Source organism: Micropterus salmoides, unplaced genomic scaffold (assembly GCF_014851395.1).
Source record: "Micropterus salmoides isolate LMB-PRFRI ecotype aquatic unplaced genomic scaffold, ASM1485139v1 Ms_hic_scaffold_13, whole genome shotgun sequence".
NCBI lineage: Eukaryota > Metazoa > Chordata > Actinopteri > Centrarchiformes > Centrarchidae > Micropterus > Micropterus salmoides.
The window spans coordinates 16,641,452-16,656,370 of NW_024040374.1; the positions used below are offsets into that span (position 1 = coordinate 16,641,452).

Below are 14,919 nucleotides of genomic sequence, written 5' to 3' on the forward strand. Positions count from 1 at the left end.
TTTTAATTAGAGACAGGGATTTCTTGTTTTGGATGTGATGTAAAATTGTTTACACCTTCAGTTACATCTACAACAACATCTTGATGCTGAATAGATGTTCATATGATAGCTGGCCCTAATTTAAAAACCCATGCACATACAGTGACAAAGTAAACAGTAAGATGATATCTGACATTTGCCCAGCTGTGTTTTCAAAGCTCTTTGAACTGAATTTTACTGTTTACTTAATGACTTAGCGATATTTTATTGCTAGTATGATCTGGTTGACCTCTTCCTGCATGTTGCAGTGCATTAATGCTTGCTCGGCTGTTTAGGTTGTCTGCCTTTTGAGAAATCCTGCCTTGTGTTTTTAGTGATTTGTAAATACCACATTATGTTGATTTTTAGACCCACAACCCCCTGACAATGGTTTCATAAAATCCTGTCTATAGTTGATTTTGAAAAGCCTCAGAGGTCCATTACAGTGTGTATTTGGTGTATGGAGCGTATCACAACTTATCATGACTGTTCCCACCAATACGTATAACTGTACTGCGTGACCCTGAGCCCGAGCTGGGCTTTGCTGTGCTGAGATAGCCTGGGGAGGCATAAGCAAGGCCAAACAAGGGCCTTCGTGCTCACTAGGTGATCAAACGTGCTTGGCAATGGCATGGCACCAGATGGTAGTTGCCACTGGGTTAAAGTGCAGACGAGGGATAACAGCCATATTACTGTAGGTTCCTAAATCCATATCCATACCCAGACTGTTGGCTGTGAAAGCACATTAAAAACCCACATTACCCATGTTTGCTTCCCTGGTACAATAATTGCTGCATGCTATTCCCTTTCTCTCTCCCTTAATGTCTTGTCTCTCTACTGTCCTTTGTTAAAAAAAAAACGGCCCCTAATGCCTAAAAATATTTTTGAAAAAGGAATATAGGCTGTTACACTAAAGCCTAATATTATTGTATCAATATTTGTTTTCTTTGGTCGCCAAGCTTTTTCTGGCAGTCCCCATGTTGAAATCGAGATTTATATGTCAGTGCATTGCTTGAATTTCTTGGAGATAAAAAGGTGTAAGTAAATGTATAACAAATCTTTCAGAACTGATTTCTTATGTGCAAATCTCAGCAGGGCTCTGTTGGATGTTGCGAACACAAGCAAGAGACCAAGATTAGGAAGAGTTTTTCATTGTTATGTGGTTCACCACAGCACTGGGTTCTTGGAGTATTAAAACAGAAAACAGCATGCAGCAAATAAAGCAGCAACATTTTTGAATACACAAAAAATTTGAAAATTAAGGTTTTACAATTTGACTTAGCAAAGTTATCGGATCACTGACATTACTTTGTGCTGATGCCAACTGACAGCCCATATCAATATATTCATATTGGGAGCATTGGGCTTTAGCACACTCTCTGTACTAGATAACATGCTGATCCAAAAAAATATTGCTCTCCACAGACTCATACATTGAATTATTGCGCCAAGTCTCTTAGAAATAAATCAAATAAAAAAAAACAAATAACAATAAAAAATAATTGAAAGGAAGATTGGTCCCATCTGTGTTTTTTTCTTAAAGGAACATTCTTGTATGTATCTAGTCATTTATTCCAAAAACAATTGCTAATGTTATTGTTTTGTGGAATTCCAGTTGAAAATGTGGATTGTATAAAAAGTTTCCAGTTTAGTGCTCTTGGATTCTGGTCCAGAGGCTTCCTTATTCGACAAGTTGAGCGTTGGCTGCTGAACAGCAAACATTTTTAATGCTACAAATTACTTAATACATTTTTTTTCTTACAGTTTGTTTCTTGTTAGATTTTTTGACAGTATGCCATGTTAATGTAAGGCTCTTAAAATTCTAGTTTAAATTCTGGTTTTAGAGCTTCCTACTAGCAGATGACCACACCTCCTGGTTGTCGTAGTGTCAGATTGTGGATGCAAAAGCTCAACTCACACACATAGTCACAGTTAACAAACCATTTTTGCAAACTGAACAATCTGGCGGAGAATGAAATGAAGAGCCGGGCAAGATACACTGCTGTTTGTTGATTAGTGGATGTATAACCGGTAAACCGGTTAATTGGCAGCAGGAGCAGGAATGTAGCGCCTAGACAGACCACACAAATGCCAGACAGAGAAATACACAGGGAAACTGACAGGAAACACAGGGAAGCGGGAAAACATACAACATAAGGGATGAGGGAGAGATACTGCACGACCTGTTACAAACACAGTCCATGCTTTCAGTTACAGCTTTTGTTACATTTTTAAACAACATTAAGACTGTTTGTTAATGTTTTACTTATTTTGATTAACATGCAAGTAAATTTAAAATAAGTAAATAGGATAAACCGTTCACAGCTCTAGCCACCTTTTCCTCAAAGCCACACCCCTCCCTGTCTCCATAGCCCTGTGTTCTCTCCCCCTCTCTCTCTGCTGCTGCCATCTGTGCCCTAAACACGACAGAGCAGTTCAACAACAGAGGCCACTATAAGACAGTTACAGCTCAGCCTAGCAGCCACTGGCATTGATAACACTGGCAGTTACAGAGAGGAGATGCAGCATTGTGTCATAACCAAGCGTTACTCATAGAATTTAAATGAGCTTCACAAATAACGAGCACTAAGCTCACATTTAATGTACTGTGTTATTGTTTTATTTTGTTTACAACATGGTGTGCAGCCAATAGGAGTCTAGAGGGCCTTAACTCTGTTCCTGCAAAAAAATCAGGCATGTTTCATGTGGAGGGATGTGTGTATCCCATAGACTTTAAATAAAAAGGTGTATCCACAGTAAAACTCAGATCATAATTATGCAATTTTACTGTTACATATATATCAATTTTGGTCAGTGGCGCTTTTGTTGACACGAGTTGGGCCTTCCTCTCTGGAAATTGAGGCGGGTTTTGTGCAGTAGTCGCAGCTTAATTGCTGACAAGTGTTTTTTGTCTTAAATATGTACGGCCCGGTTGCATAAACACAGAAAAGACAGCTAATTAGTTGTGGCCGGGTTTTGTTTTACTTCCAATCAGGGATTATTTTCCATAGCACCATTGTAGTAGAGCCTGTGAATATGGTGTTTATTTGTGTTAAGATGTATGTATGTATTTTGGAGAGTAATATAATCTGTTATGTGAGCTTAATAAAAGAGAATGGATCTCATGGAATTACTTCCTCATGTAGTTTAATTTCCAGAAGAAAATAATTTTTGACCCAGGCACCCTTCATCACAGTACTGCATGATTCTGGCTTAACACAGTTCAGATCTCTGCTCCTCTGAGACTCTTGAGAGAGATTGAAACAGACCACAGCTCTGCAGTCTGAGGGTGAGGAAAGTAGTGCTGCAGCTGCTCAAGGGTGACCTCACTGTACATTCACGCTCGCAACACATACACACGCATGCACGCACTCATAAATACACAAGCATGCTATCATCCACTCTGTTGGCTCGACGCAAGGTAATGATATGTCGCGCCCTGTAAAATCTGTCTTCCCTGATGGATCAAACAGCACGATTCATCACCACCTGAGGAACAACACGGTCATGAAAGCACTGCACTGTTGGAAAGGGAGCAACATTTATTTGATCTACTTCACAGCAACATGGAACGACATGATGTTGGACTGGCTGTGTTTGAGACAGCTCATCAAGTTGAACTTATTCCAGTGGGGGTTTTATTTTCCACAAATATGTGTTAAGATGAATCCTAAACAGACTCCACCAAAACTGGACAACAGGGAACAAGAGACATTTAAAGATGCACTTTAAGAGCAATTTTCAGCATCTGTTTTATATCCAATTCTTATTATTTTATCATATCATATATCATAATGTGTATTGTTCTATGAATGCAATAATGTAAAAATTATTTTCAGCATTCACAGAACAATACACATTATGATATGCTCTCATGTTCAGTTTGTACACATTAGACAAATAAAGCTTTGATCTAGAGTGGCATGTCATGTTGGAGTTGTCTCTTTGACTTTCCCACACTAGTATCTGTTTTCCAGCATCTACTTTCACCTTTCAGTCTTCAGATAAATCCTATAACTTGATGCCGAACAAAGTTCATCAAAGGAGATCCTTTTTTTTATGAACATTCAAAAACAGACGTTTGAAATTTATAATTTGGATAACCAAAGTTAACGAAAACATTTGTATAATAATGAATAATTTACATCTTCTCTATAATACCTTTTGCGTTTAAGGTTGGATATGCTATTTTTTGTTTAAATTACGCTAGTTAAATGTTTGAGAAATATGGTTTACTGCACGTAGACGTTGTTATCAATATTACTGGACTGTCTGAAACAACATTTAGACTATTGTAACCTAAAGTACACAAATGAATGCAATATGCAGGTTTGTGTGAAATCGGTAATGGGAACACTGGCATCCAGCCCTAAACTAACGCTCAGCTTATTCCAAATAATACGCCAAATGCCAAATTTAAGAAGTGGCTTACCACTACTACTTATCTTTAAACTGATCTGAAGCCTTTTGTTGCAGATCACTTCACTCAGGTGCTGCATTGTGAACACGAGTGCGTTCGAGACCTCGCCACCCGGCCAGGCCGACTCTCCCCCATGGAGAACTACCTGCCTCTACACTATGACTACCTTCAGTTTGCCTACTTCCAGGGTGAGTTGTCTTTGTACAGTTGGATTACTTGCATTTCTAACCACTTTCATGACAGAACTTGTCATTACATTATTACATTTTTAACACTGGCACAGGGAATAAAAAGTGTTCCCCAACTTGATCTTTCTGACTATGCTCGTTTTAATTATGAGCAAAGAAGATGGATACACACACACACACACACACACACACACACACACACACACACACACACACACACACAAGAACTCATGGTGACCACAAAGAGCAGCATACAGGTTGAGTCTATCAGCAGTTGACCACACCCTGTTTGGAGTTTCACATTGTCTCACACATATTAATGACATGTGGTTTGTGTGTGTGTCTGTGCAACTTGTATATGGGTGTATCCAGTCTGATGTTGAGCCTCTCAGGTGTGGTTTTTTTCTGTGTGTGTGTGTGTGTGTGTGTGAATAGATGGCTACTGTCAAGTCTTCTGTTGTTGATAAAGTAGTGAAAAGCTCTTCTAGACAAGGGTGTTGGCACAACAACAAAGCGTAGTTGGGAAAGACAGTGTGCTGAGTGCTTGTGAGATCACCAGATTATACTTAATGACCGATAAGCATATGGCTCTAATAAAGCAAAGTGGATCACTGAGTGTGTGCAAACACACTGAGAGCAGGCTTTGATTCCCAACAGCCGCTGGGGTGGGTGTGGGGAAGCCTCAAAAGCTTTTTTTTATCTGAGTTTATAAATAAGGTGTCTGGTGAGTCACTTATTCTACTGTATTGTAAAGGTGGAAATTTGCTCCCAGCTTAGTGTGTATCACTGCTTATGAAATGACTGCTCTACTTCACTTTTTCCACGATATATAACCAAATTTTTTAATATTATCTATGGCTGGCATTTTTCAGCAATAGCCATTAACTATATTCGTGTTCTGCCTCTCTGTAACATTTATTCAGCTATCTTAATCCTAAATTAACAATCATTGTGTTAAATGAGCACTCATTAAATCACTCGTTTGTTACCCACTTCAAAATCAAAGCTGTCGTATGATTTCAATATTGGCAGTCATGTTTTAAAAATGGTATACAAGGCTACTTTTTACTTTAACACTGAGCCAAGTTCGTTCATATCTAGCTTAATTAGACTGTTTGGTTTTTTTTGCAGAATGAATTGCAGCAGGTTTTTTACTTCTTTCTTTCTACACTACCAGCATTCTTACTGTCAAAATTAGAAATCTATGGCAGTTACTCGCCACAAGTCAGTAATATGAGTGCTCTAACACCCAGCAGCACTGTGGCCTGCTGTGTTTTACACTCCTGAGTGGCTCCACACTGCACTGCCGCAGAGGTTTGCCATCACTCAGCAGCCCTTCTTTGTGCTTTTGCTGCTTCTGATTTCTAAATAAATCCACAGTGACGTTTTTCTGTTTGACTGAGCTCAAATCTCCAGACTCTTATTGACCTGGGAACACATGGCTGAGAGCAGCAGATATGCTGCCTCAGCCTCGGCCAAGACCGGAAGTCTTTGGTTAACCCTGTGCCTTTACAAACTAGTAAAGAATGTGTTTGCGTGTGTAATTAGCAGCAGTAGTGTAGAGCAGTGTGTATGGGGGTGACAGGCGTGTTTGTGTATGTCTGTGGATCTGCATTTGGATGAATACAAAAGTGTGTTTGCGAGTGTGTTCAAAGCTGGAAGACAGTACAGGACGGTTCTGCTGTACGTCTGTTTCACTTCATCACTGACATCTTGACACTGTCATGTGTGTGTTCTTTCCACTATGTCAGCCAGAGTGCAGCTTTTGCTCCACTGCAGTAATGGTTTCGGAATGTCAGCGTCAATAGATACATTTCTACATTACACACACACACACACTCTCATCCAGTCCATACAGTAGATATGTAGCTCAGCGGCTCTGTAGAAATCAGTTTACCTGCACCTCGTGTGTGTGTGTGTGTGTGTGTGTGTGTGTGTGTGTGTGTGTGTGTGATTATGGCTCCTTAAAGTTCTTTACATTCACTCTGCTACTGACCAAAACTTGTTGTGTGCATCCTTGATGTGAAACATATGCATTTCCTTCCTCATTAAACTTTTGCAAAGCCGACTGAACATTTTTAATCTTTCATCTTTTTCACTGCTTTTGATGTGAAAAATGTTCCTATGTTTCTTGGTGCATTACCGCCAACTGTTGTATGACCTGCTCATAAATAAACGGCTCCATAGCGCTACTAGAGGTCCAAATCTCCACAGATTACCTTAAATATGTAAAACCACAAAGAGAAATTACTTTAATTGCTTTCTGTCTCTCTCTGCAGTGGGCCGGCTGAAGGACGCGCTACAGTGTGCTATGACCTACCTGTTATTCCACGAGGGAGAGGAGTTTGTTACAGACAACGTGGATTACTACAGAGAGGTGCTGGGACATGATGGCAAGCCAAGAGAGGTCAGGATCTGCTGTCATTGCAGGGTGGGGAGGGGTAGATGGTTTGGGAGTGAAAGTAAATACCTGGATGTGGAATCTCACCGTGAGGATGGATGGATCATTGTGTCTGCGTATAAAAAGTCTGTGAGAGAATAGGTGGCTCACAAAAACTTGCTGAATGAATGAACCAAAAGTTTATAATGAGAAAGAAAATAGTGATTAGGGAGCTATAATAAAAATAAAAATTATATGGATTATACTTTTCAATACCAGAGGTTTACAAAGTGCTTGAAAAAAAGAGTAGAAACAAAGGTTTACAGAAATGTAGACTTAGGGATTAAAAGGAATTAGAAAAGAAAAATGCGAGTTTGACACAGTAAAGGTAGGTTTGGAAATAAAGACTTACAGATTAAAACAAGTAGACCAAACTTTAAATACATCAGTTATCTGCAGAATAAGACCCAATGTCGAAATCTGTTACAGATTTTGGTGTATTGGTTAGGAGAATGTTAAATATCATTAAGGATAGAGTAGTTTTCAGTAAATCCAACAATATACTTTGGGATATTGCCTTGTAGGTAATTAAATGCATTTTTAAGATAGCTTCTGAAAGGGAACCAGTGTGATATGCAGTCATTTGAAAAGACCATTTTGTGATTGAAGGTTGTATGTGCATTCTAATCAAGTTGCGGGCAACTCATTAAAGACTGAGAAAAGTGAGTGGATAAAGCATTGCAATAATATGAGCAGGAGTGTGGTGAAACACTTTAGAAGAGGAGAGGGAAGGAAAGAAGACATGCGGGGAAAGAGACTGGTGAGGAAAAGTGTGGATTTGAGGGAAAATGAGGAGACGGGAGGCAGCAGGCCGTTTGCTGTATTTCTTGGATGAACTCGTCAATTGGCAGCAATTGCCTCTTAAAATTTGCTTTTCACTTGCATGTGTTCTCCATCCAGCTGGAAGAATTAAGCAGAATTTGCTATGTCAGTGTGTTTATGACCTCGCCCCCCTGGTATTCTTTCAACACTCTTATAGTTATTATTTTATTATTATAATTTAAGGCTGAGTGTCTCCCCGCTAGAGAAAATTCAATTTGTTAAGTCTGGCTACTCTTCATTCAGCCACTTTAGCATTGAGAATTTGTCCTTCCTAAACTCTGATCCGCTGCTTGGAAAAGTCAAGCAGTGCCTTGTTTAAGTCCTAGCCTCCTTTTCCCAGAAAGCCTGGTACTCATTAGAGTGAGCGATGCTCCTTGCAGGACTGTGTGAATGTGTGAGTGGTGTGTGGCTGACATTGCGTATGTGCGGGTGAGATAAAGAAAGCCTGAGAGCCGACGTGTTGCTGCTCATGCTTATGTTTTTCTATACTCGTAGCTTACATTTTTCTAACCCGAAGTCTTTCCAGTCCCATCAGTTTACAGTATGGTCATTGGCCGACAGATTGCCTTTCCTCGCCGCGTCCTCTCTCCCTCCAGCCTCGGGGAGCTCATTTACAGAGCCCTAGATATCAGTGCCAGGCCCGACCTGCCTCGCTGCCAAAGAATCCTGCTATTCAGGAATGGTGGAGGAGGAGGAACAGTCATGTCACAGTGCCCACAGAAGTCTCTGGAACAATTTAGGGCTATTTGTATTAAGGGTGCTTGACAAAACAAGGAAAAATGCTACTGAATGCCTAAGTTTCATAATACTCATACATACATGGCCTCACTCCCCAGAAATGCCAATGAGACAGTATGTACAGTGTTTCCATTACATAGTTTGTCCACCAGATAGCACTGACAAGTTTAATTTTCCACTGTACAATGCCCCGCTCATTACATATCTTGGCCGTAATGCTTTAATAAACATATTTTAAAATGTTTGTTATGTTTTTACATTTGAATGTAAGAATATCAGCCAATATCTTACTAACACATTTTTTTACATTTAATATAGTGTTCTGTATTGGCCTCAAAAATCCTGTACATGCAAACACACCTTCTGTCATTTCAAGCCGCACACTTACAAGCCAAAGGCAGCACCACTGTTACTGTATCATTTTGGGCTTGAGAAACAGCAGATGTTTCCATTCCAAGTTTTCACTCCAGGCAGGAAATCAGTAGTAAATCTGACAAAAACAAAGAGAGAGGCCATCACACTCCATTAGTCCTGGCACTGAGGAGAACAGAGCCGAGGGAAAGAGAAACTCATTCTGGTTCCCTTTATTTTGCTGATCAAAGAGGACGGGAGCATGCTGTCACTAACAAAAAGATTAGCCTTAAAGCTTTCCTTCATAGAAGTGTACAACAAAAAGAACAAAGATGAGAACATTTTGAACTCCAATAAGAAAGATTAAAAAGATGATTCTGTCAGCCAAATCGTTGGCATGACTATAGAACTTTTCTTTATGGCACTGTTAAATATGAGCAATATGATGCATTTTTTTCTCACTTTTCTACAGTTATTTTCCCCTTACCAACTCAATCATCTCTCAGTGAAGAAAGCATGCATTTACATGCATCTTACTAACTATTTACCATAAACCTTTGGTGTGTTTGTGTTTGCAGAAAGCTGCATGGTACCTGCGGAGGCACAAACAGGAACTGGAGCTCCTTCTGATTGGTAGTAAAACCATGGGAGTGGAATTTACTGAAGGGGTGAGTTGATTGAATACAAAATTATCCCAAATTCTATTCATTTTTCATGCTTACTTAAAAATACTTAAAACGGGCTGCAAGTATTTATTGACCGAGTTGTGCCCTTTCATTCTTAGTTTTGCCTAGAAATGAAAAAAAGATTGTGTAATTTAATGGGCAGTTATCCGTAAACCAGTCCACATGTCTCTGATGCAGAGCAGATCTTCTGCTGGGTGTGTAAACAATTAATGTGCCCCCGCTGCCTAGTTGTCTCAAAGCAGAGTAACAGGTGTCTGGCACGGCCATCACTCACTACAGTCTTCTCAGCAAACAGCGACACCTGCTGGCCATACAGACACATGTCACATTTCTGTGCCGATAAAATATTTCCCTTTGTTTTCAGAATTACTGGAGCAGCACAGGTGGAAGAGATGACTCAAACAGGTAAAGAGACCTCTGCATATGTAAAACTTTGAAAAGGGTATACACTGTCTTCTCAATACCTCAGCTTCTTCCTCTGTAGTAGTAAAAGCTGCATATGCAGATGTTAAAGGCAGCTATAATCAGTAATTTTGTAATAACAGTGGGTCAAATGACTATGTGTAGTGTGAAAAGGGTCTCCTGTGGTGACAAACCCACTGAGAATTATCACCATACTCTGCGGTTTCTGTCAACTCTATACAGATTTATAGCAAGTTTCAGCTCATTGTTTAGCTGTCCAGCCCGCAGCTGTTATCGTCATTGTCCGCCAGGGGTAGGAAATTGTCTTCGTCTCACCAAACACAAGAAACAACCACTGTAACCACTGAACACTATCTGCCCAACATCAAACAGACAGTTTTTAGCAGCAAAAGGCCAGATATTTTGCTCAGGAGTTGTTGGAGATTAAAACAGAGCTTAAAGGAGGGTGAACATTGGAATTACATTCATTAGGTGATGTTGATGATGATGATAATAATAATAATGTTGTTTCATACCTGCTGGATGTGTAAATAAGCAACTGTTAAGAAGTACAACATGTCAACTTAAACATGATAATATGTCAGTGTTGTGTTCACAGTTTGTTTCTGTCCCCAAGTGGCCAAAAAACATCTGGTATTGCAAGTTTAAAATCATAGCTTTGCCTAAATGCATTCTCTATTCTCTGTTCTTCCAGGATTCCCTCCGGCACAGACGGCTGGATGGAGTATGTCCCAATCTCAGAGAAGAAGAACGTCACTGTTGCTGTTCAACAGCAACTCAAAGAAGGTAAACCTTTGCTGCAATGGGAGTTAAACTGCTAAGAGAAAATTATTAGTGTCCACCTGAGATAACATGTTGCCTTCTTTTACTGTGTGATCTGGGCAGGTGGCCCGTTGTTGTATGACAATGTGCAGCTGGTGCAGAACTCTGTGGCTTTGAATGGGACCCAGCGGGTGCTGCTGGACCATGTTATATCTGAGGAGGAGTGTACAGACCTCAGACAACTGGCACATGTAAGGATATTACACAGCCTTCATAAAATAAGGATTTTAAATGAGTGTTTGTTCCTGTGCTAAAGTTCAGTGTCTAAGCCTGTACTTGAAGCTTAATTCTGGCTTTTTTTCTCATCTTCCAGGCTGTCACAATGGCTGGAGATGGTTACAGAGGGAGGATGTCTCCACACACTCCCAATGAGAAGTTTGAAGGAGCCACTGTACTCAAAGCCCTGCAGGTGCACTAAACACTAGCATAAACGAGTACCACGGTTCCTCTGCATGATTTACAAAGATTGCATCCACCCAAATAGTTGTCAAGCTTGCAAGAAAGCGGGATATTATCTAAACTAAAATGAGTTTAAGAGAACCGTTGAATCTAAAACTAAGAAATTTCAAACCAGGGGATCAGTGTAACCAAGGCAGTATACAGAGCTCAGTCTGTCTTTTATTTTTTTTTTCTTCCCTGCAGTATGGCTATGAGGGAAGAGTGCCTATGAGGAGCGCCCGCCTGTTCTACGACGTCAGTGAGCGAGCGAGACGGGTTACAGAGTCTTACTTCCGGCTCAACTCCACCCTGCACTTCTCCTACACACACCTGGTGTGCCGGACAGCCATCACAGGTCACTCACACACAGAAACATACCTCACCTGACACCGAAACACATATACGGTCGTTTGATTGATTGTGTCTTAACTGACACATGGACATGTTCATCAACTTTAATAATTGCAGTCAAAACAGGCATAGCACTGCAACAGATTTATTTTATGTCCCTGCCATCCTTGATGGTTCACATACTGTATGATATGACAGGGTAGTGAGAATTAAAAAGCCCCAGGAAGGAAAGCCTGGAAAAGTACAGCATTAATTTGAAATGGTATTCGAAATGCTGTATTGGTAGGTATTCATGCTTTTTGTGTGTGCTGGTTATCCGTTTACAGGCCAGCAAGATCACAGGAATGACCTGAGCCATCCCATCCATGCTGACAATTGTCTGCTGGACCCTGAGGCCAATGAGTGCTGGAAGGAACCCCCAGCATATACATATAGAGACTACAGGTACAAGGCTACCTTTGGCAACATGCATAAAACTAAAAAAAAAGTAAAATACTTTCAACTATGCTGCAGCTGTGTTTGGTCTGTACTGATCGCCCCTTTTACTTTTTTGCTTTCAGTGCACTGTTATATCTAAATGGAGATTTTGAAGGAGGGGAGTTCATATTCACAGAAATGGATGCCAAAACAGTCACGGTAAGATGATTTACTGCAGTGAACATGGCACTGCTTAGGTCAGGGGTTTGATTCCCACATTGGGCCATGCATATATTATATTTGCAAGTTATTTATTAGTTTACTAGAGCCTTGGTACTCAACATTTAGCCAGTTTCAAACTTTTTTTGTCCCCCACAATTGGCTGAAATAACCACACACACTCCTCTAAAGGAGGCTATATGAGAGCTAAATAACATATTGAAAGGGAGGATCAAATTTGTCATCTTGTAGCTCTCTATGGCCACGTGCATTGTATTTGACATCATGTGGCTAGAAAGAACAAACAAAAGGAAAAATACAACAGGATGTTCATAAAACTAGTTTATGATCAGCTTTGGTGCTCACTTGGGATTACACTCAAGGATCTAACTAATATCAAGAGATGATGGTAATTTTAACCTCTCCCCTGTTCCTGCTCCGTCTCCTCCATCCTCTCCAGGCATCAGTGAAGCCCAAGTGTGGCAGGATGGTGGGTTTCTCATCAGGAGGGGAGAATCCACACGGTGTGAAAGCCGTCACCACTGGGCAGAGGTGTGCTGTTGCTCTATGGTTCACCCTGGACCCTCTATTCAGAGAACTGGTAAGCTAATAACGTTTAAGAACGTTTGGTAGCCATACTGTAATAATCACTTTGCTTCTAGGTTCATCCTAATTTTGGATTAAATGCAAGTTGTAAAACTAAGTAAAGTAAGTAAATAAGTGTTGTTTGAAATTGGAGATTTTGTGCAATAATCTAATTAATTTCAAACACAGGTTAAAACTTTCTTTGAAAAGAAACAACATGGATTTATGACAGGGATTTATTTTCTAAATTTCAAAGGGAGTCCAAGCAGACGTGTTCATGTAGTGGTACATTATTAGCCATGCTGACGCCGTGGATCTACGGATGGTAATGTTGGTCTGTCCACCAGACAGGTCCAGACTGAAATGCTCAACAATAATTAAGATAGATTAAGGTGAAATTTTGGAGGATGAATCCTGTCAGACCAACAACAGGAAATGATGAACCCCCCTTTTCACCCTTGGAAAGCAATGAGCCAGCAGTCACCCCATGCTTCAACCCATTTAATGAATTCTTTGTTAACCCCTATGCTTTGGCTTACTTACAGTATAATTATTGCTCTAGCTTGCTGAGGACAGATTCACAGTTTTTTGCCTTTTTTTCTCTCCTAGGAGAGACTGCAGGCGGATGAGGTGATCCAGGCGTTGGACACACAGTCTGTGTGGGATCAGGGCCTCAACATTAACCCTAAAGATGAACTGTAGGAGCAGAAAAACAGCTGTACCCCCATCCCATCTCCTTCTGTCAAATCCTTCTATACATTTTAATTAACTATTTATTGAATTGACCTTTGGATGAGAACATTTCTATTTTTGTACTATTTGAAGTGCAAGATTAATAATATTGTCATTTTTGTGTTGTCAGTCATATGTTGTTGTTTTTATTTTCTCCCATGTTTCTCTACACACAAGTACTTGAGTTTACCTTTGGTTTTTTGTCTTTCCTTTCAGCAACAGCCTCTAGTAGGGAAAAAAATCCAGTTTACTTTGTTTTTTTGTATCTGGTGTGTTGGCAAAGTAGACGTTTCATGCAAGACTGCTCATAATTAACTGTGAAGAATTTTTCCTTCATATGTGCTTGTTCTTCTTCTGGACATCATAGTCAGTGTTTTTTTTATTTTTATCAGAAACACTATGTACAGATTATTAACTTCATTTCAGATGTCAGTGGTTTAAAATAATATTTTATTCAATCTTCACAAATAGTACAGTTACATTTGCTATTACTAACAACATTATCTTATTCAATAATGGGGGGGGGGGGGTTCCAGTGCCAATAAGAATTATTCTCAATATAGGCAGTGCACTGTTTTTCTAATTTGTGTTTCTGATTTTCAAATAGCACAAAAATTAAGAAAGAGATGTTCTAACATCTCCCCGTGTCTGCGTGGGTTCTCTCCGGGTGCTCCGGCTTCCTCCCACCATCCAAAGACATGCAGGCTAGGTTGATTGGTTACCCTAAATTGTCCTTAGTTGTGAGTGTGAGCGTGAGTGGTTGTTCGTCTATGTGTGGCCCTGCGATGGACTGGCGACATGTCCAGGGTGTACCCCGCCTTGCGCCCGATGAAGGCTGGGATTGGCTCCAGCCCCCCCGCGACCCTGTGCACAGGATAAGCGGTTGACGATGGATGGATGGATGTTCTAACATGCTGAATATTTAATGATCATGCACTCTGTCCTTCTCTGTGTGTGAAAATGTCTTCTGTCACTACTTTGGCGATTTTCCCTCTTGTTGTTGGCGTGATAAATCACTCCCCTCCTTTCTGGGCACACACTGCAGAATACTGGTTTACATGTTCATTGACATGAGAACATGGTGTACGTGTTTATGGTTTACTTTTATTTATGTGTTTTAATAATAGACAGCTGCTGTCGGCATTTAATATGAGGAACTTTTATTCAGAAAAGATGTCATTCGTTCCTGTTTCAAGGAATACGTATTTGTTCGGTCTTTTATTTCTTTGTATTTGTGTTGATGATACAGATGATAGGCCGAGTCTTGCA

At 40.2% G+C, this 14,919-nt stretch overlaps 1 protein-coding gene across 1 annotated transcript in view; it reads left to right on the plus strand.

Moving 5' to 3' along the window:
• Positions 1-14,203, plus strand: part of p3h2 (prolyl 3-hydroxylase 2) — a 58,545-nt gene extending 44,342 nt beyond the window's left edge. Inside the window, exons 4-15 of the mRNA XM_038715822.1 lie at positions 4,495-4,626; positions 6,906-7,033; positions 9,556-9,645; positions 10,028-10,068; positions 10,781-10,872; positions 10,972-11,099; positions 11,222-11,317; positions 11,551-11,701; positions 12,024-12,141; positions 12,258-12,333; positions 12,794-12,934; positions 13,528-14,203. Of these exons, the coding sequence (XP_038571750.1) occupies positions 4,495-4,626; positions 6,906-7,033; positions 9,556-9,645; positions 10,028-10,068; positions 10,781-10,872; positions 10,972-11,099; positions 11,222-11,317; positions 11,551-11,701; positions 12,024-12,141; positions 12,258-12,333; positions 12,794-12,934; positions 13,528-13,620 (1,286 nt within the window). The 3' untranslated portion in view covers positions 13,621-14,203. The remainder of the gene's footprint in view (positions 1-4,494; positions 4,627-6,905; positions 7,034-9,555; positions 9,646-10,027; positions 10,069-10,780; positions 10,873-10,971; positions 11,100-11,221; positions 11,318-11,550; positions 11,702-12,023; positions 12,142-12,257; positions 12,334-12,793; positions 12,935-13,527) is intronic.
• Positions 14,204-14,919: the final 716 nt, after the last annotated feature.